The following is a 22,622-nucleotide window of genomic DNA, read 5'->3' as shown; positions in this document are numbered from 1 at the left end:
GGTTTCCAAAATCCGTTTACATATATTTCCAAAATTTCCATTCTGTCCCCAGAATTGGAAATTCAGTTTGCAATTTCTGAGGAGCACCAAAGAGAAAGACTTTTCTGTTCCCTGAAGTAGATAAACAGTAAGACCAGATGTCCTTCCTCATTGTATTACTTACAATAGAGTATAACCTCCCTCTCCCAACAGCCACTACATTGTTAAGTCCTCCCAGCAACAGAATAAGGTAATATTAGCAGACTCTTGGTTTCTCCCATCTTTTGCAGCTGCATGTATGCTCAAAGGCAGGAAAAATGAAGCTTCCCTTTATATAAACCACTTTTTAAAAATATGTATTGTTTATCTTAAAAAGTAAACTAGAAAACAAAACAAACAAAACAAAGCATACATCCAACACTAGCAACAACGAAAAAAGAAAAAATAGTGTACCAAAAAAAGAAGGAAAAATTGATCAAATAAATTTAACATGTAGGATCCACCTTGGCTGGGTGCTGAAAAGAAAAGCAGTAAATTCGCTCCTTTTACAAATATATATATGTAAAAAAAGAGGGAAAAAAAGTCAACAGATTAAGTTAAACATTACTCTAAATCTTAAACTCCTATTAACCATCTGTTATTGTATTTAGCGCGTAGAAAGTCCACAAATGGTTTCCAGTCTCTTATAAAGCTGTCTAGCCATTATCTCTAAGCAAAGCAGTTAATTCCACCATCTCCGATAATTCAGTCAATTTCAAAATCCATTCTTCAACAGTCGGCATCCCTTTTTCTTTCCAGTGTTTGGCAAGTATAATCCTCATAGCCCTTGCCATGTGAAGGAATAGCACCCCAAATTTTTCAATTGGCTTGTCCATACCTAAAAGAAAAGCTTCAGATTTCATTAATATTTGTATCTTAAATATTTCTGCATTGTCATCGTTATGTTTATCCAGTATGTTTTCACATATTTGCAAAGACCACCACATATGATAAAATAAACCTGGATTTTGACTACATTTCCAGCATTTATTAGAATATTTATTAGATTTTTGCTAGTCTATCTGGGGTCAAGTACCAAAGTATCAGTTTGGATTCTGAGTAAGATGAGAAAATTATAAGAGCCCACAGAATGCCCACAGTGTAATGGCTGAACTTTTCTAAAAGAGAATGCAAAATGCTGAAGGTGTGTGATTGTCACCAAGATGTTTTGAAAATAATGATTCTTTTTCCTCTTGTGATTGTTCTCCATGACAACTTTCAGCTTCTAATAGGTTACCTGGGGGGCAGAAGGAGAACAAAGGTGTGAGAAAAACAATTTGGAATATTCCCATTAAAATTTGAGCTGTGGCCAGAACCAGTTTGTTAGCCATTCTATGGATTACCCCCTGCTAATCCCTTAACAGTTTTCATAGGTGATAATTGCTATTTTGATAAACAATAATAGTAAAGTTCATGTAACTGCTTGACCAAGTTCAGATCTTTCTTCTCAAACTTGCAGGTGTGTGCACCTAAGCAAAAAAATCAAGTTACAAAACTCAAATATGCAAACAACCCAATGGTTATATCCATGTTATTCTTTATACTAATAGAAAAGAATGCTTCTCTCTGCTTTTTAATAATTAATTGTAGAATATAGGATCTTAAGAAGTAGGAAGTCTCCTGAAATTGAAATGGTTGTAACTTCCATAGGCTCTTAGAAATTCTTAGAAATAATCTTCAATTTGCTTATTATAACCATGATTTAAGTGCTGCTGGATGGCTTGTTTCTACTTTCCCACCAATATTTTGACATTCTCCCAATGAGATGAATTAGATTGAGAGAGGGGAGGTTCATTTAGATGCAGTCAACTTTGTGATTCCTTCTCCAAACTATGGAACTATGATAAGCAGCAGCAAGCCTAAAATGGCTCCCGAGTAAACCAGACAGCTGCACAATGTAAAAATCATAGGGAATATGATCAAAGTGTACCACCATATGATCATCAAAGATGACCTCTGCCTAGCTCCTCCCATCTGCATCTATTGAGCATACCAGTGGTGAAACCCAAATTTTTTTACTACCGGTTCTGTGGGCGTGACTTGGTGGGCGTGGTGTGGCTTGATGGGCGTGGTATGGTAGGCATGGCAGGGGAAGGATACTGCAAAATCTCCATTCCCACCCCACTCTAGAGCAAGGATACTGCAAAATCTCCATTCCCACCCCACTCTGGGGCCAGCCAGAGGTGGCATTTGCCAGTTCTCTGAACTACTCAAAATTTCTGCTACCAGTTCTCCAGAACCTGTCAGAACTTGCTGGATTTCACCCCTGGAACATACTATACACATTTTCCGGAGATAACAGTGAAGAACGCTGCTGGGAATTCTGCCATCAAGTCTGAGGGATTACTTTATCTAGTTGATCCCAGAAATAAAGTTTTTAAAGATGTAATAATTATACATAATATATATAATAAATGGAGGCCTTCCAGCAAGGCCAATCTCATCCCACTTTCAATATTACGGAAATTGTTTGCCATGCGGATTAGGAATAGCAATAGCACTTGTATACCGCTTCACAGTGTTTTACAGCCCTCTCTAAGTGGTTTACAGAGTCAGCCTATTGCCCCCAACCATCTGGGTCCTCATTTTACCGACCTCAGAAGGATGGAAGGCTGAGTCAACCTTGAGCCATTCAGAATCGAACTCTTGGCAGTCAGCAGAGTCAGCCTGCCATATTGCATCCTAACCACTGGGCCACCATGGATTAATTCATATCTCTGTGCTACATATTTGTAATGACACTGCCTGGCATCAGAAGCAAACAGAACGGCTACCAGGGCAAGAAATAGAACAGTGCACTGTAAATGAGCCTCCAATTTTCTAACATGCAATTGTAGAATTATGAGACAGGACTGGCTTTTCAGAAAATCAGTGGTACTTGAGCCTTGGAATTACAGTGAAAGAATTACTTTTCTTAAATTGGTATCCTCCAACTATCTTGGGACTACCGCTGTAGTATTCCTATCAATCATACTGACTAAGAAGTCTGGCAGTTGAAATTTAAAATAACATTAAAACAGGTTGAGGCAGACACTCATAGTAAGAACATCTCTGATGTATGTTACAGATAGTCCTCAACTTACAACCGCTATTGAGCCCAAAATTTATGTTGCTCAGTGAGACATTTGTTAGGTGACTTGTGCCCCATTTTATGCCTTTTTTTTTTGCCACATTTGCTAAATGAATCACTGCAGTTGTTAAGTTAGTATCATGGTTGTTAAGTGAATCTGCCTTCTCTGTTGACTTTCCTTGTCAAAAAAGGTCGCAAAAGGTGATCACATGACTCCAGGACAATGCAACCGTCATAAATAGGAGTCGGTCGCCTAGCATCCAAATGTAGATCAGTTGACCATGGGGATGCTGCAACGGTCATAAGTATGAAAAATGGTCATAAGTCATTCTTTTCAGTGCCATTGTAACTTTGAACAATCACTAAGTGAACTGTTGTAAGTTGAAGACTACCTGTACTCACACCAGTGGTGGGTTGCTCCTGGTTCAGTCCAGTTCTTGCAAACCGGTAGTAATGGCGGTGGGAGGCTCCGCCCATCCGCCCGGACGTCATCATGAATGATCTGCACATGCGCAAAAGCTTCTGCACACACGCTCCCGTTGCGAACCGGTAGCAGAGGTAAGTAGAACCCATCCCTGACTCACACCCACACACCCATGCACGCACGCACGCACGCATGCGCACACACACACAGAGAGAGTATATTACATACCATTGCTATGAACATTCCTAAAAGTCTCTTCAACCCGTCCCATTATTTCATCCTCAGTAGCACTGAGATTTTGTTTCAGAAAATAGGTTGTCATTTTCCCTTTGCCTTTCACCTCTATGGTTCCCCTTTCTGCTGTCTCAAACACTTGAGGAGGAAGTGCTCTGTGCAATCCAAGAAACAACAACATGTAGAGTTCATGACTTATTGCTAACTGGCCATAGCTGGCTAGCACCGAACAAAATTATATGCAAACAAACCATATTATGGCTTAGCACAATATGCAAAGCAGATTATGAGATTTAATCCTGGCACAGTCAAGTTCCCGTCTGATAGATTTGGTATTTCATTGCAAGCCCTTACTTACTTGAATGTTGTGGAGCTGATATGGATTTTGTCTGGCAATCCATGGCTTTCCATCCTGGAAGCCGTATTGACGGTATCACCGAATAAACAGTATCTGGGCATTTTTTCCCCAACTACACCAGCTAGCACTGGTCCGGTGTGTATCCCAATTCTAATCTGTTGAGAGAAACACAATATGAAAACCACATAGTGGAAGAGGTTCTTGTGGAAATATATTCTCTTAGTACATGGATGTCAAACTCGCGGTGTCACATTGCTATCATGTGATGTATCGTGATGTTTTTCCCCTTCACGAAACTGGGGTAGGTGTGGCCTGTGTGTGATGCATCCGGCCCGCAGGCCGCCAGTTTGGGTTCTGGAAAAACCGCAAATGATAACTTTTAATTATTTTTTGGGGTGTTTCTTATCATTTATCATGAAGTACATGCCTGAGACCCATTTATATAAACAATCTTTCCTTTGTAATTGTTCCACCTGGGCCCTCATTTGGAACTGGGATTCATTTTGTGTTTTAAGTTTTGTTACAAATTGTTTATAATTTGGGGCTTTATTAATGTTTTCTTTTCTTTTTTTATGTATCTTAGCCATCTTAGAAGGAGTTTATCATTAAAAACACCACAGAAATATTTCAAATAAATATTTTAAATATTTTTGAGGAAATGAAAAGCTTGACTTGCTCATATTTAGTGATTTTAGTTGGTTTAACAGACGTTAGTTTGGCAGTTATTTATTTATTTATTGGGAGTAGTTTCTGTTCAAATTTAGAAAAAATAAAAATAAAATCCCCACTCAGCAGGCTCCTGATTTAAAAAATGCCTGTAGAAGAAAAGAGGAACTGAGGAATGAAAGAAACAAATCCAGAGGTTTATTCCGTATATGTTATTCCTTATATGATATACATCAACATTTAGCAGATGAAGGGAGACCATTAGGGGAAAGGAGGAAGAAAACAATAATTGGCCCCTGCTAATCATACTGTTTTAATTCTCTCTCTCTGCTGCAAGTGAGATGGCTTGATTTCTTTCTTATGTTTAAGTTTTTAAACTGTGAATTACCTGTATAGGTCTAGTGGTAATAGGGTTCATAACTTCTCTTGCAGCAATTCTCATGCCAAGGGCAAAATTAGCCACCCTTTCACCATGACTGGCAATTGGGACTGGAACTCCTCCTACAACCATGTAGGCATCACCAATGGTTTCCACCTATAAAGCAAGATGCATAGTAATGTACGCATGGAAACCCACCAACCATTTGTATAGCCTTGCATGCTGATGCTGATGTCTGCAACTCTTACATTCCACTGCTAGTTGGAACTAATCAGAGGTGGGTTTCAGCAGGTTCTGACTAGTTCTGGAGAACTGGTAGCGGAAATTTTGAGTAGTTCGAAGAACCGGTAGTAAAAATTCTGACTGGCCCCACCCCCATCTATTCTCTGCCTCCGAAGTCCCAGCTGATCAGGAAGAAATAGGGATTTTGCAGTATCCTTCCCCTGGATTTGGGAAGAAATGGGGATTTTACAGTATCCTTACCCTGCCACGCCCACCAAGCCATGCCCACCAAGCCACACCCACAGAACCGGTAGTAAAAATTTTGAAGCCCACCACTGGAGCTAATGGGAACTAAACTTCCAAAAGTTCTGTAAATGAACATAGCAAGCATATCTCCTTATTTATTTATTTTATTTGTCAAATTTCTTTGCTGCCTATCTCACCGTGGGGCTAATCTAGGCAGTTTACTCTTATTTCTTTCATTTTCCTTGGAATCACTTACTGCAATGCTTTCTTTTTTTAAAAAAAAATAAATCTTTCATTTATTAATAATAATTTCTAAAAGAAAAAAGGACAAATGAACAAGTGAAAGAATGGAAAACACGGGGAAAATTGATACAAAAATATAATATTCAGTAAGTGGATTACTGAGATTGTACAGTTAGTGCTAAATAGATTGTTGATGAGAAATTAACTATAAAAACTCAAGTACATTAAAAATATGACAAAGGATTTGAGTTTCTGAACCAAGTGCCAAAATGCTGACTGATGCAGCTACAAAAGCGTATCTCATTTACCGCTAAGCAAACAGTGGTAAAGACATTGGATTGCCCTGGCTAATTAATAAAAATACATTATATACTGTAGTTATCCATGTCTTTCCCAATCTGTTACTCTCCAGAGACGTGCAATTGCAATTACATTAATAGCAAGAGCAAGAGCACTTAGACTTATATATCACTTCACAGTGCTTCACAGCCCTAAGCGGTTAACAGTGTCAGCATATTGCTCCCAACAATCTGGATCCTCATTTTACCAACGTCAGAAGAATGAAAGGCTGAGTCAACCTTGAGCCAGTTAAGATCGAATTCCAGGCTGTGGGCAGAGTTAGTCTGCTATTCTGCATTCTAACCACTGAGCCACCAAGACTGTTTTAATAGCCAATTAAAAAACTGTTGCCAACATTTGTTGAAATCAACTAGTTCAATTCAAACTAAAAAATATCTCATTAAACAGCTGGTATGGACAATTGCTGGAAATTTTGGGAGTTCCAATCCAAATGTATTTCGGGGTACCAAGTTGGGGATGGCTGTGAGAGCAGATCAATCTCTTTGCAGGAAGGAAAAAAGGAGGAGAATGGTTGCAAGCCAGAAAATTGCTAAATTATACTAAGCAATATCTAGTCTAGAAGTTGGTCTAGGAAGCTGATGGTTTTCAGGATTCATTCTCTCTTATTGCTGCCATTCTAAAATTATCCACCTAGACACCATATGCCCTTGGGCTACAAAAGACAGCAGCAAATGTTATAAACATCAGCCACACTTACTTTATAAACTCCATGGATGTTAGTCAGTCGATCAAACTTGGAATACATTAAATTAAGCATGTTCACGATCTGAATAGGTTCACAGACAGAACAGATGTTTGTGAAAGTCACTACATCACTGAAAAGTATTGTGCAGCAGCTAAAATCTCCTGGGGAAACAAATAATAATAAAAAAGAATAGTTTTCAGAAGCAACAGTTTCTCTGTTTTTGGTTTTTAATATGGCAAGGATAAAATACTCAAGCCAAAATGCTTAATGGAAAATGACCTTTAACCAGGGGTGAAATCCAGCAGGTTCTGGAGAACCGGTAGCAGATATTTTGAGCAGTTTGGAGAACCGTTAGGGGAAATTTTGAGTAGTTCGGAGAACTGGCAAATACCACCTCTGGCTGGCTCCAGAATGGGTGGGAATGAGATTTTGCAATATTCTTCCCCCAGGAGTGGGGAAGGAATAGTGATTTTGCAGTACCCTTCGCCTGGAGTGGGGTGGGAATGGAGATTTTGCAGTATCTTTCTCCTGCCACACCCACCAAGCCACACTCACAAGCCACACCCACCAAGCTACACCATGCCCACCAAGGCACGACCACAGAACTGGTAGTAAAAAAAAATGGATTTCACCACTGCCTTTAACTATTATTGCCACTTGTCTGAATCCTACTAAAAGCTGGAAAACAAATCGCAGCATATGTGACCTCTCACTTCATTAATATATTATTAAGGTATGTATATTGATAAACTCCATTGGATTAGATGTTAGGTTTTATTGAAATAAGTGGATGGACAAAGAAACAAATTCTTGTATCATTTCAGAACATACATGAGGCTGAATTTTATATCTTCTAAAATCAAGGTTACAAGAAAGTTTAGAAACACTCACAATTCACCTAAAAATGTAAGTAATAGCATGCAAAACCCTAGAGAACAGATGAGTGATTTTGAAAAAGTAGTGGCTTACATGTCCACCCTTTTGAAGCAGCAAAAGGTGCATGTCAAACCAGTGGTCTTTATCATTTTTATTAAAATTATGAGACTGCACATAATTTACTTTTGTACTTATCAGAAAAGGAAACATTATAGGAAATACCTGTGTGCTAAATATATGTCCTGATTTCATTTGGTTCCCAGGAAACCAGACCTCTATGCAAACCAAGTCCAAACACACAGAATCTTAGCTTTGAAGGGAGTGTTTCCAGATATTCAATTGAATTCCTTACCCTTCCTGTTTTACGACATGCCATTTTCTACTTGATAATCAAATGTAATAAAATTGCCATACCTGCTTCGACCTTTTTGCCTTCCTTCAGCTGATTAGCAACATGTTTTGGTAACATGGCATAGAGTAAAGTTTCTGATTTCTTCTTCTCTATTTCTAGGTTCTTAGAGAGAATCCTGAGCTCTTCCTTTTTTCTCTCTAGTTGGTTCGATAGCTCTATCTCTGCCAGCCGCTGCTGGTTGAAAAGGATGAGGTCTCTTGTTGGGTCATGTTGGGCGATGTCAGAAAGATGCATCTCTTGTTCTTCTAACTCATCTAAACTGCGGAGCTTTGGTGAGCACAAGTAGATCATGCTACGGTTGCAATCCATCCAGATCATTTGTCCTTTTCCCAATAAATACATTATACAATGCTTTCCATTAGGCTTAATCTATGAATTATTGGAATCTTCTCTAGATAACTGTCAGTAAACTGAATGTGAAGATTATAGATTCTGTGGGCCTAATGTCTAGATTTCACAGGTTTTGCAAATGCTTCAATACCCTCTTTTATTTTGGGTTTAGAATTTAGGATCTAGAATCTTTCATTCCTTTGTAAGGTCTTGAAAGAGTTAAAGGCAACTGACTGATCAAGATCACATAGTACAGTAACATAAAGATGGGCAATTTCTTGCAAGTTATTGTAATCTTTAAGTCTTTTCATATTTGGTATCTCCAAAATTCCCCTAAAATTGTGCTATCAGAATTTGGTGGTAAACATCTGGATTAGGACAGCATTATTCCTTCCCAATTTAGGTAGAAAATGAAAGGGACTCAGCTGACTTTTTTTGCAAGTTCTGTTACAGGGACTGTTAAGAATTTTATATGTAAAAGAAAAAGTAGGGACAAGATCAAGAATAAGAAGATGGTAAATGAATGTGGATTGGATACTGAAGTGAATGATCAACATGAAGGAATTAGTTTAATGAAAAGAAGGACTAAGCGTCCTGATAGCAGTATTCCAATATCTCATGGGTTGCCACAAAGAAGAGGGAGTCAAGCTATTCTCCAAAGCACCCGAAGGCAGGGCAAGAAGCAATGGATGGAAACTAATCAAGGAGAGAAGCAACCTAGAACTAAGGAGAAATTTCCTGACAGAACAATTAACCAGTGGAACAACTTGCCTCCAGAAATTGTGAATGCTCCAACACTGGAAGTTTTTAAGATGAAGTTGGACAACCATTTGTCTGAAACGGTATAGGGTTTTCTGCCTGAGCAGGGGGTTGGAACATACATGACCCCCAAGGTCCCTTCCAACTCTATTATTCTGTTAAGTACACTAAGGTGGTTTGTTCATATAAAATAATTGAATCAAACTATAAAATAAATTATGAGGGAAGCGTGACTAGATCAAGAGTAAAGGAAAATCTGAGAAAGGTCATGATAGGATGGGATCCTCAAAATTTACATGTGTCAAGAACAAAAGTCTGCTATGTTGGGTATGGACATGATGGAAGCCAGTTTGCTTTGTAAACATAGAAAGATATGGGGGTTACAATGAATGTGAGTAATATTAATTACTTTCAGCCATGTTTTCTTTTCTTTGCTAATCCAACGGCTTTCACTTCTTTATTATTTCTTACTTTTTTTTGTGCATTCAGCATAACATTGCTTGTCCCAAAAGGAAATATAGGTAGGCCTTTGTTATATATTAAGTTAACCTTTCAGTGATATATGTATCACTGAAAAGTTAACTTAATCCATTACTGTGCTACCTGACTCTATTAGAAAATGCATTATGGTAATGTTATTCCTCCTTCTATTTTTCTTAAATGCTTAATTTTTCTTAAATTTCAGAAGTTCACAGAAAGTTTGTACCTCTGAGCTTCAGCGCAGGCCGTTTCTTCAATGAATTGGGCATAATTTCTCTCCTTATCTTGAGAACAAACTGACTGTTGATAAACTTTTTCATGCTGGAAATAGCAAACGTGACTTGGGGATGAATAATAGAAAAATATTCATCTAATCTGGTTCCATTTATTTGCAATCCGGGTACAAATTTCTGAATGTTTACACCGGCCTGTTTGATTTTCAGCTGAGGAGAGAACCCAAAGGTAATTTCAATAATTAAAAATGACTTTTTAAACCCTCTTCAGAAAAACAGGTAACAAAACATTACTTCAGAATTAAAGTGGAGCCACTTGAAATATGTTTTTCATATCACAGTAAAACCGGGTTTAAGACTGGACTGAGGGGGGACCCACACAGCACTTACTAACTTTCCATTTGCACACAATCCCAGCTTTCTTTTTAATGGTTGTAGGCATCTTCTATAATGCTGGATTAGCAAAGCAGTGAAAATAACTATATGCGTTATCACTTTTCTGATAAAAGGAAATAGTAAATAAAGCGATACATAAAGCCTTTGACTCTTACGATATCTATTTTATCTTTAAAAAAAAAAGCCTTGCTCCCAAACAGTGCCTCTAGTAACATCTCCATATCACTGTCTCACCCTGCAGGCCATGTTAGTGATTTTTTTCTAATCTAATCCTCGCCTGCATGACTGCCCTGCTTTGACTTTACATATTTTTACTAACTTTAATTATTTATGTATTGTTGCAGCAAGTGTTGATCTAATAGAAATGACTTAGCATGCCCATACCAGCCCCACCTCTAGCTGAATGGTTAAGTCCAAAGAATCCATCCCAAAGTTTCCTTACTGTTTCATCGAACACGAGGTGGAAAGGAAATGCATGGCAGAAGGTTCTCTCATCCAGCCAAAGCCACTCAGGGAACAATGGTTCAAAGGTATGTAAAAGGTTTCCTGTAGAAAAGAAACAGATTTTTTAATGGCTTCTTCCACATGACCCAGAGGTGGTATTCAGCAGGTACTGACCAGTTCTGGAGAACCGGTAGCGGAAATTTTGAGTAGTTCGGAGAACCGGTAGTAAAAATTCTGACTGCCCCCGCCCCCATCTATTCTCTGCCTCCGAAGTCCCAGATGATCGGGAGGAAATGGGGATTTGGCAGTAACCTTCCCCTGGAGTGGAGAGGGAATGGAGATTTTACAGTATCCTTCCCCTGCCACGCCCACCAAGCCACGCCCACTAGCCATGCCACACCCACCAAGCCACACCCACAGAACCGGTAGTAAAAAAATTTGAATTCCCCCCCCCCCCCCCCCCGGGCCAGCATGACTAACAGAAGACATCAGTTTGGGATGGTCTGGTGGACAATTTCTGGATTAATTTCCACTTTATATTCATTTATCTTTCTCTTCAGTGATGAAGTGAAATAATACCATCATTTTGTCGAAGAACTGCACTGAGGTTGGTGTTGTGGCTCTGTTGCCTGAGCCTGGGCTATCGGCAGATGCAGACTCTGAGAGTGAGGGAGAGGAGTTGGCAAGGCCTCCCTCTCCAGGACCCTCCTCTCTGGCAATGCCTCCGGAGGATACCGAAGGCCAAAAGATAGGCCCAGAGCCAAGCACATCCCCGCAGTCACAGGTGGACAGCGACGAAGGAGATAAGTGCTGGCTGGACCCTCGGCAGAGGCACAGGGAGAAGCGTGCACAGCAGAGGGGAAGGCGTGCCAGAGATTAGTTGAGTCACTGGACCACACCCCACAGGGTATAAATGTGGGTGTGGTGGCCGGTTCAGTTTGTGACAAGCAAAAACTAGAAATAATCCATGATCTCTGTGTTACTGGACTTCTGCCTGCCTTGTCGGACTGCATTTGGACTAATCCTTGTATTGCGGAAACTTTGCCTGCTTTATCGGAATGCTTGCAGTCTAATCTTTGTTTTGTGTGAGTAAAGTCTGAATTGGCAGCTAGCCACTGGGTTGCTGCCAGCTTTATCTTCAAAGATTTTGTTGTGTGGCTTATTAACTCCGGGCCGTTTGTGGGGGTGCGTGTGTGGGACAGGGACAGAACAGTTGGTGCAGTGCAAGATCTCTATTTTACAAAATGGAGCACCAATGGTGCTCCCCAGGGCACTGGGTTCTACTTACTTTTACTACCGGTTCACAATGGGCAGATCACCCATGATGACATCATGGTGGGTGGGCGGAGCCTCCCACAGGTTTTACTACCGGTTTTATAGAACCGGACTGAACCGGGAGCAACCCACCACTGGTGCTCTCTCTCACATGGAAGGTTAATTCTTTGAATTGGTATTTTTCTCAACCATTTAAACAGAAATTCCTTAATTATTACTCCAAATTTGATAATTTTCACTTGAAGTAGACTGAGACCAGTAGTTCCTATGATTCCTAACCTCCCTTTACTTGGATCATTATTATTTTAGTTACATGGAGGAAGATAAAAGCAAGCATACATGAACTGGAGCTAGACCTGCTAGAAAACAGCTGAGTTTTCTACAGAAATGCACTATATTATTTTGGACATCTTCAGAAATAGAATAACGTTTTTTTAAAAAAAATGAATGGTGATATTCCTGTATATTCAGATTCCCAAGTATTTAAAATCATGTGGCAGACCTGACAAGGATCCCAGACAGGGTAGCCCTTTGTATGATGTTAAAAACTCAACCTTTTACCAGTGTCAATTTTATGGAGACATTTGTGGTTACATAGAGCAAATCAAGTAATTATATATAGTACAATAAAAACTGAGGACATGTTCTACCGAAAAGTATGCCTACTACTCTTGTCCTGTTAATCAGCCACATGATCTCATCAGATCTCTTTCTATAATGCTCCATATATTCAGTAAGCTTAAAGACTTTTGCTTGTATTCTTGAGATCCAGATTTTCCCATCACTTATTTACTAACTTACCCGCTCTAGAATTGGCTGTATGTCTCAAAACATCACAGGAGACCTCCCGTTCAGCAATTTTCCCCCTTCCTTTTTGAAAAACCGCATCTTGTTGCTGAAAAGAAAACGATACATTAAGTCATCTCTAAAAGAAGCTTCGTATGATATGTGAGCACACAGCCCATAATTTAGAGATGTCCTATTTCCTCCGCTCTGTATCAACTCCGCTGCTCTTTCTACAGAAACATCACCTCTTTGTCCTCCTGAGACCCATCTTCACACACAGAAATTGCTTGTTCCTTGATGTTGTGCTTCACTATTTCATTTGTTTGTAAAATAAAAAACACCACATGCTCCTTCTTCCCAGTGCGCTCCTCTTCTATATTTTGTTCAAGGATTTCCAGGGACACTTCACAGTCAAAGAAATCTCTGGCTACAGCTTCAATAATTCCTACATAAGAAAAAAGGAACAACCTATTTTAGGGCAATATGTAGATCCCATCCAAAGTGCCTCAGCTCATGAGGAACTGAATGAAAAGCAAGATTCTTATCCCCTTCTTTCAATAACAGCCACACATAGCTTTTAAAAACTTTTCAAGTTCGGAGCAATTTTCTCCCCCATCACTGTTCTTCCAAAGTTCTTCATTGCTCAAGAACATTATTCCAACCTCTTAACAAGCTTTGCAGTTAAGTGCAAAACAGAAGAAAGAAATGGGAAAACTTTCTTCTTTATATAATTTTTTCTTAGGATACAGGGAGAATTTCTAGCAGGATAAGATAGATTTCCACAAAACTGGAAACTCAGCATATACCATAATAATAGTTTTAATTATAACACATATTTTTAAAAAGCCAGACTAAACATTTGAGAGCTTTTTTCTTAGACCCAGCACCAAGGTTGCTGATCAGACAACTGGCTGAGGTGACTTAATCTGATTTCAGTTTTGCTCTGTAAATATCTATACATCCCAGTCTGCATCTGAACACTTTCTTTGGTACTTGCATTTGACTCCCCTCCCAATTATTATAATTATAAATGAGAAGCTAACAAACTGTAAACTAGAATACATACAGCCCTTTGCCTTATCCAAAGACCTTATTGGAAAATAAAAATACTAGATGACTTGACTCAAGTGCTTTGTTAGGAAGCATGCCTTCCTGTTTAATAAAAAGAAAGGATAAAAAAAGAAGTGAAGCAGAAGCTGGCTGAAATTCTCCCTACTTCTTCCATATGTGTACATTGGTCCAAAGATTTGGAGATTCCTGGGCCAGACTATTGTTTAATAATTATCTTTCTCCAATCTGGTGGAAGTTATAACTTCCATCCCAATCTGTTCTGGTCTTTGATGATGGCTTTGTGGTCCAACTGATTCCAAGACCTCCCCCTTCTTAAGTATCTCAGAAGCTTTCTTCTATGCAAGTCAAGGTCATCTCAAACTTTCTAAAGTGCTCCTTTCTCTGGTCTAAGCACCAGCTGGGCAGATATTTTGCTTTTGTTACTTCATTTTAATTGTACTACCTAAGACGGCATCAGCCTCTAAAAAGTATCTATTGGAATGAATAATTATTAATGATATTATTTGCACCAAATTATATTCTAAACTGTTTTTAAAATCGATGGCACAAATTGGGGGGCTTTTAATACAAACTTGGAATAGAGGAGGAGGAGTGGAACAGTTATGTCAAAGTCACAGTGGTTATTGAGCTAAGTAAAGAAATCTCATGCAACCAGAGGTGGGTTTCAGCAGGTTCTGACCAGTTCTAGAGAACCGGTAGCAGAAATTTTGAGTAGTTCAGAGAACTGGTAAATACCACCTCTGACTGGCTCTTCCCTCATTTATTCTCTGCCTCCCAAGTCCCAGCTGATCGGGAGGAAATGGGGATTTTGCAGTAACCTTCCCTTGGAGTAGGGAGGAAATGGAGATTTTACAGTATCCTTCCCCTGCCACGCCCACCTAGCCACGCCCACCAAGCCATCCACACAGAACCGTGAATAAAAAATTTTGAATACCACCACTTCATCCAACTCACCCACCCTGGCCCAAGTAGTCAATTCCAATGCTTGATATGGAAAAGTTGCCACTCAGTTTGAGTATTGTATAATATACATTCCATTGTGAAACTGGTGCCTTTGTACCTGGGACAATGTGACACAAGCCTTTCCTGTCTGAATAATAGTGGAGGAGCATTATGCCATCTTTCCTTTCCACTCGAAATGATGGTGCATTCATTTCCTAGGCAAGACAAAAACCTGTTTTATTTTCTTGCAAAACTGCCAAGACTCTATTCTAATACCCACCAGCATTATAAATGCAATTTTTATCTTTGTTGCACAATTGGCCTTCCATTCAATATATAATCAAAAGGCCGGCATAGAGCAATAGATAAGGAAGGAATGCAAATTGCAAAATTTGCATTTCTTCCTTATTGTGTTGGTCAATCAGAGCTTGCCAATTTGTATTCTGAGACTTGTTCATAGTATTGGAAACATTGGAGAAGGTCTCATGTTTGAATAACAGAATCAAACTCTGATTCATAACTCTTTGCACCTGTTCAGATTATATGCAATTTTATTCCAATTTTTCTTTCACAATGAGTTGGATGCAAGAACTCTCTCCTTGTGTTCATTCTCTCATCCTTTTTCTTAAACACGCCCACTGCTGAAGCACATTAGTGATGTAAAATATTTGTCAGAGTGAAAAATGGCCATGGCATATATTGAGAGGTAATTAATTTTTACTTTAAAATCATTCAAAGGCAGGAAAAAAACATTTTTCATGTAAATGACTCTTCTATCCCTTGGCTACAATTGCTTCATTTCAGTATGGTTCCATACATTACAATTATAATGAAAAGCAATAGCTCAGCCTTCCTCTGATTATAACTCTCCAAATTCCTGGAAAACATGCATGGCCCACCTTTGAGCTTCTACCTGAGTTTTGGTTTAATGGGGAAGATGTTAGTCACTTGTTTGTTATCACAAAACTGTCTATCTATACTCGTTCTGCAACAGTTTGAAACTATTCTGTAATAACAAAATACAAAAATATGTATATGCACTCTCTCTCTCTCTCTCTCTCTCTCTCTCTCTCTCTCTCTCTCTCTCTCTCTCTCTCTCACTCACACACACACACACACACACAAACATTAAGCTGTTTCAGTTGTGTCTCCCCAGAAGAAAATGTACCTGGTAGGACAAAGCAAGGTAGCTATGTAAGGAGTCAAGATTCTCAATAAACTCCATCAAATTTCCTCCTAGTGTCCGTAGCATTTTATCATATCCTGATGCTTTGCAGAAATTAAAAAAGTGTTGCCCAAAAAGCTTTAACACTGCCTCCTCTGGCATTTCTGCATGGGGAAAAAAAAAGCAGATTCGGGGATAATGGCATGTATACCTGGGCACAGCAGAAAGTATGTGCCTTTTCTCATGAACATGATTTGCCTTCTCTTTCCATGATACCTTCCTTGATGCTGCCACAACTGCAAGACTTCGTTTCTCCATCCATGAAAATAATCTGCAACATAGGTGCTGACTAGTTTAAGAAGTGATTCACATCTGCAATTTGATTCAAGGGCTCATAAGAATTGACTAGAGACTAGAGTTTTTTGAAGCCTTATTCCTGTCAGATAATGGATCTAAAAAGAAGTTAAAATCTTCAGCAACTGTTAATTTGATTCAAAGAGAGAAGTCACATAATGCAAAAAGCAGGGGTGAAATGGTCCCGCTTCAGAGCGGTTCGGCTGAACTGGTAGGGAGGGCGGCGGTGGTTCGGAGAACCAGTAGTGATGGCGGTGCTAGACTCCACCCACCCACCCGGTCATTGTTACTTCCTGGTTTTAACCAGGGAGTAACATGTTTTTTACCCTCTCCGCTGGTAAAAAGTATCTGTTAAGCAAAATATATGTGCATCCATGCACAATGTCCACTGAGTCTTGGAATGATTTCAGAAATTCAGTTTGATCAAATCATCTTTGAATTTAATAGTTGCATTGAAATTTTATGTAGTCTAGGAGACAGTTCTGTTAAGACAATTGATAGACAATTAGCTGTCAATTGATAGACAGCTCTATTAAGACAATTGTGCCCGTCAGCTGGGCACAAAAAAAATAATAATTCAGAAATCATATCATGTTAATCCACATGACAAACAAATGCTGCAATCAGTAAACCAAGAACAACCCATAGTTTCAAATTGTAATATAGTACTTGAAAAAAAATCATAATTTATTCACTAGCCCTTTTCTCATATGTTACTAATATGAAAAGGACGAAACCACATTACAGTTTAGCGTGATATGAGAGCAGCACAGACTGCAGTCATTTAAATTCCTTTAAATTAATTTGTTTAATAGCATTGAACTCAGTCAATTAATTTTGTGGAAACAAAGGATTGGACTGCAGGACTCTTGAGGTTTAAAACCATGCCACGACGGAATAGAAATATGCTGGAGGAAAAGAAATCAACTCAAAATGAATAACTTAGAAGAGAAAATATTTTAAAATGTAGCTACAATACAAAATGAAAAAGGATGTTTTAAAAAATGAAAATAATTACTAAAATCTGTTAAGAAAGGAAATAAATATCTTTGTTATGGTCAATCACCGGAACTATATCAGGCAATTAGAATAAAATGAATTAAACTGTAGAAATAAAATAAAGCATTACATGAAATCTAAAAGACACAAAACTAATTTGCTATGTTACTAGAGCTGTTAGACAAATGATTACAAATGTGCTAATGTACAAAATAAAGCAGGGTTAAAATACTTTAATTCTAGTTCAATCGTTATTACAGTTTTTAAGAGATAATTGTAGGAAGGTGTGAAAGAGTAGATAAGTATACATTTATTTGGGATGATTGACTAGAGTATTGCTTAATACAGCCTTAAAATGATGATCGTTTCAGAATTCTTCTTATCACATTCGTAAGTGGGAATAATACTACCTCTTGGCAAACAGCAAATTAAAAAATGTAATTATCTCAGTACTTAGCATGTTGCAGGCTTCTTTGAGCAATTTCACAGTCAGAGAATCGTCATACACTGTATATGTCATAAAGGTGTCCTCAGTTCCAACCCGAGTTCTGCGACAATACCAAAGAAAAATTCTAATATGAAATGAATTACAGAACACAATTTACCATATTTGGGTGAAACAACACATTTTACAAACATTTAGAGTGCAAGACTCAACTGGCTCAAAATAGTTTACAGGCAGTCCTCAACTTACAACAGTTCATTTACTGAACCTTACGGCACTGAAAAAAGTGACTTATGACCATTTTTCACACTTACAACCTTTGCAGCAGCCCCATGATCATGTGTTCAAAATTCAGATGCTTGACAACTGGTTCATACTTACGACCGTTGCTGTGTCCCAAGGTCATGTGATCCCCTTTTGCGACCTTCTGACAAGCAAAGTCAATGGGGAAGCCAGATTCACTTAACAACCGTGTTACTAACTTAACAACTGTAGTGATTCAACAACTGTGGTAAGAAAGGTTGTAAAATGGGGAAAACTCACTTAACCAACATTTTGGGCTCAATCATGGTTGTAAGTCAGGGACTACTTGTACTCAGTTAACTGGGTGGAGATGTCTGAAAATCTTTTTTAAAGTTAAATCCTTTAACCAAAAGCATTGCTATGCCCTGCTAGGTTTCGGAATCTAGTGGGGCAATCACAAAATCAGCTTAGATATCAAAGAGACTTGTAGCAATAAATAATAAATGGATTGTGGCAGAAATGTTCGTAGATTATATCCTGCTCTTAACCTGAAGCACAGACTCTTGTCCTGAATGTACCCAACCCATCCTCTGGAATACAAGTCTCTCCTTGGTTCCATGGTCTTGCTTTATCAGTGGTAATGCTGTGAGGTTATGAATATTTACTTGAGCTTTTCCCATGTTTCTTCACCAAATTTCTCTACCAGAAGGGACTTCAGGCAGGAGTTGATAAATCCATACTAGAGAAAGAGAGAGAGAACGAAAAGGAAGGGGCAGAGAAATTCTCGTGAATGTCCTATGTAAATATAACATTGCATCAGTGGTAAAATCCAAATTTTTTTACTACCGGTTCTGTGGGCGTTGCTTGGTGGGAGTGGCAGGGAAAGGATACTGCAAAATCCCCATTCCCTCCCCACTCCTGGGGGAAGGATATTGCAAAACTTCCATTTCCACCCCCATTCTGGGGCCATCCAGAGGTGGTATTTGCTGGTTCTCTGAACTACTCAAAATTTCCGCTACCGGTTCTCCAGAAACTGTCAGAACCTGCTGGATTTCACCCCTGCATTGCATATGCATACTTTCCACTAAGTTGTGTTATTTTATGGTGAGTATTAATATTATGTGAGAAAGAGCTTCTTTCTGGCCATCCCATCCTCCCCCCCAATTGCTTATTTTATAAATTAAGAAAACTTACCATGGCACCTTTATGTCATAGTAGGCAGGACTGGTCTTCTTGGTGCAGGTGACTTACTCTTTCTAAAAGCTTGGAGACCCAGCATTTAAATACTGGGTGAATGTAGATAGGAGGGTCCATAGGGAAGGCTGTGTTGACGTCTACCTGTTAAATTTCAGTAGAGACTCTGAATGGCCATGGTTGGGGAAACTGAACTAATTGAATCCCCTGGAGTATTGAAGCATATTTTGAAAACAAAATATGTTTACTTTGCTGTTCTTGTTACGGTAATTCAGCACAGAAATCACAGAACAGTTCCTAATGTTCCATTACACTGATGACACTCAGTTGTACATCTGCACCCCAGACCACCCCAATGATGCCCTTGATGTGATGTCCCGCTGCCTGGAGGCCGTGTGGGTCTGGATGGGGAGAAACAGGCTCAGACTCAACCCTTCCAAGACCGAGTGGCTGTGGCTTCCGGCATCCCGGTATAGTCAGCTGGTGCCATCGCTGACTATTGGGGGTGAATCTTTGCCCCCCACAGAGAGGGCTCGCAATCTGGGTGTCCTCCTGGATGCACAGCTATCTTTAGAAGAGCACATGACGGCCGTGGCCAGGGGGGCTTTTTATCAGGTTCGCCTGATCCGCCAGTTGCGTCCCTTTCTAGACCGGGACGCCCTACGCACGGTCACTCACACCCTTGTCACCTCCCGGCTGGACTACTGTAATGTTCTCTACATGGGGCTCCCCTTGAAGAGCACTCAGAGGCTCCAACTGGTCCAGAATGCGGCCGCACAGGTGGTTATGGGCGCAACTCGTTGCGCCCATGTAACACCCCTCCTGCACAAGCTGCACTGGCTCCCAGTGGTCTTCCGGGTACAATTCAAGGCGTTGGTCACCACCTTTAAAGCACTCCATGGTATAGGACCAGGGTATTTACGGGACTGCCTTCTGCCACCAATAGCCTCCCACCGACCAGTTCGCTCCCACAGAGAGGGACTCTTTGGCTGTCGGCCAAATTATGCCGGCTGGCGACACCCAGGAGGAGAGCCTTCTCAGTGGGAGCTCCTGCCCTTTGGAATGAACTGCCCCCGGAAATACGTACAATCTCTGACCTCCGGGTTTTTCGCTGTGCCCTCAAGACTCTACTGTTCCGACAGGTGGGGCTGTCTATTTAAGTGGTTTTTAAATTGGAGTTTTAACTTGGGGTTTTAAATTTTGGCCGAAACTGTTTAATTGATTTTAATTACTTTTAATGATGATGTCTGTATATTTATGTTTTTAAATTGGCTGTACACCGCCCCGAGTCCTTCGGGAGAAGGGCGGTATATAAATAAAATTAACATTAACATTAACATTAATAACAGAGTGGAATTGTGCAAGAAATACTAATCGATAAAAGGTTGTGTCTGTTGTTGTAGAATCAGCATGCACATTTTAACTTTTTTCAGAGTCAACTTAAGCTTTCCTTTCTGCTCATTCACCCTCGCGGTCTTCCTCTCGGGCTCCCTATAGTTCAGTCTCAGAGAGTCTGCTGCAGCAAAGAACACCATAGTTTTTCACACTGAAGCCAACTGGACTGGTATTTTGGTGATGTGGCATTCTTCATCATATCTGAGGACATAGCGCAATCATAGTTCTGACCTCTGGGTCTCTGATGATGATCTGCCAATCCTATTTTTTCCCTTCCATTAACCTTTTTCCTTTGTCATTTCCTACTTTCCCTTGCATGTTCTCTTTCATGAAATGGCAGGCCGAAAGAACAATTTTTTTAGTGCTTTTTTTCCATATCGAAACAATGGATGGAAACTAATTGCCTCCCACTGACCAATACGCTCCCACAGAGAGGGCCTCCTCAGGGTGCCGTCAGCCAAACAGTGTAGGCTGGCGACCCCCGGGGGAGAGCCTTCTCTGTGGGGGCCCCGGCCCTATGGAATGAACTGCCCCCAGACATACAAAGGATCCCTGACCTCCGTGCCTTCCGTCGCGCTCTGAAGACCCTATTATTCCAGCAAGCTGGACTGACAGGATAAAGGTTTTTTAAATTGGGTTTTGATAGGGGTTTTAAAATGATCTTAGTTGGATGTTTTAAATTTGGCCAAATGATTGAATTATTTTAATAAGCTTTTAATTTTTGTTGTACATTGTTTTTACCATGGCTGTTCACCGCCCTGAGTCCCTCGGGAGAAGGGCGGTATACAAATATAATAAACTAAACTGAACTAACTAAACTAATCAAGGAGTGAAGCAACCTGGAATTAAGGAGAAACTTCCTAACAGTGAGAACAATTAACCAGTAGAACAGCTTTGCTTTCAGAAGTTGTGGGTGCCTCATCACTGGAGGTTCTATATTATTATTTGGAAGAGACTGGACAGCCACTTGTCTGAAATGGTACTATAGGATCTCCTGGTTGAACAGAGGGCTGGACTAGAAGACCTCCAAGGTCCCTTCCAACTCTATTCTATTCTAGAGATCTCAGCAAATTCTAGGGTGCACCTTCATAACTACCATCAGATTTCCTATCTCTTCAGACATTCCCTGCCCCAGGCTTTGAGATAAGTTGAAGACTTGAAGTTATGGTCCTCCTTACTACCTGCCAAGCTACAAACCTCCTCCCCTCTCCCCAATAAGCTGGTATGCTATGCAAAGCAAAACATCAGTTTCCAGTATAATCATCATTTCCAATAGATAGACTTAGCCCTACATCTGGACCCTACATGGAACAGATCAGCTGGATGGTTGCAGGCTGGTGTTTTAGAATGATACTCACCAGTTCAGAGAAAGGGAAAAGTTAAGCAGAAGCAGTAGGGGACCTCTTGCAGGAATGGGGAGCAAGTCAGAGAGGTGATAGGGAACATTTTGGTATCTTGGTGCCGATGCTGATTCTGTCTGTCTTTGGAGAGATTATGTGGATATAAAATCCCCAAACATTTTGTAAGAGTACTTGCAATAGCTTTGGAAATTTCCAGAATTGTTCAGCAGCTTGGCATCTTGAACTTGATGGCACAAAGCAAATTGTTGCAAGGTTCATGAGTGTTAATTTGCAGGATCGAGAATTTGAAGGAGAGAAAATAATAAATGGAGAGCTCTCCATCCTTTGCTATACCTAATTGTTTATTTCTAGTTTGTTTTCTTTCGAGGAGGTGAAAATTATGGCCCTTTAAATCTCTCTCAGGTCATCTTTTTCCCCCTTTGAAATCAAATTATCGATCACCTTTGGGGAAATCTATATAAAGCTTTGTTCCTACAGCAAATGGGACATCTGGGTATAGCTTCTCCAAAACACTGGGGAACAATGCGGATCTTAATATTAATAGTGTTGTTGGCGTG

The 22,622-nt window shown here is 39.8% G+C and overlaps 1 protein-coding gene across 1 annotated transcript; it reads right to left on the bottom strand.

Moving 5' to 3' along the window:
- Nucleotides 1-1,040: 1,040 nt before the first annotated feature.
- On the bottom strand, nt 1,041-20,844 carry LOC117674506 (guanylate cyclase soluble subunit beta-2-like). Its single transcript, XM_060689066.2, has 15 exons — nt 20,776-20,844; nt 18,781-18,854; nt 17,881-17,975; nt 16,078-16,238; nt 15,028-15,124; nt 13,142-13,341; nt 12,912-13,005; nt 10,834-10,937; nt 9,989-10,205; nt 8,196-8,516; nt 6,918-7,066; nt 5,159-5,305; nt 4,105-4,259; nt 3,741-3,901; nt 1,041-1,255 (listed from the first exon to the last, which is right to left on the bottom strand). Exons 1-15 carry the CDS (start codon nt 20,842-20,844, stop codon nt 1,137-1,139), a joined length of 2,163 nt encoding a protein of 720 aa, XP_060545049.1. The 3' UTR covers nt 1,041-1,136.
- Between the last annotated feature and the right edge of the window lie 1,778 nt (nt 20,845-22,622).

Source organism: Pantherophis guttatus, chromosome 1 (assembly GCF_059756535.1).
Source record: "Pantherophis guttatus breed Tessera chromosome 1, ASM5975653v1, whole genome shotgun sequence".
Classification (NCBI taxonomy): domain Eukaryota; kingdom Metazoa; phylum Chordata; class Lepidosauria; order Squamata; family Colubridae; genus Pantherophis; species Pantherophis guttatus.
The sequence above is the reverse complement of the archived record's forward strand: the minus strand, read 5'-3'. Positions and strand labels throughout refer to the sequence as shown.

Coding starts and splice junctions, on each gene's coding strand:
- LOC117674506 (XM_060689066.2), bottom strand. CDS start 20,844: ATGGTGTTCTTTGCTGCAGCAGACTCTCTGAGACTGAACTATAGGGAG. Junction 18,855..20,775: donor CCGAGAGGAAGACCGCGAGG/GTGAATGAGCAG, acceptor CTCTTTCTCTAG/TATGGATTTATCAACTCCTG. Junction 17,976..18,780: donor GAAACATGGGAAAAGCTCAA/GTAAATATTCAT, acceptor GTATTGTCGCAG/AACTCGGGTTGGAACTGAGG.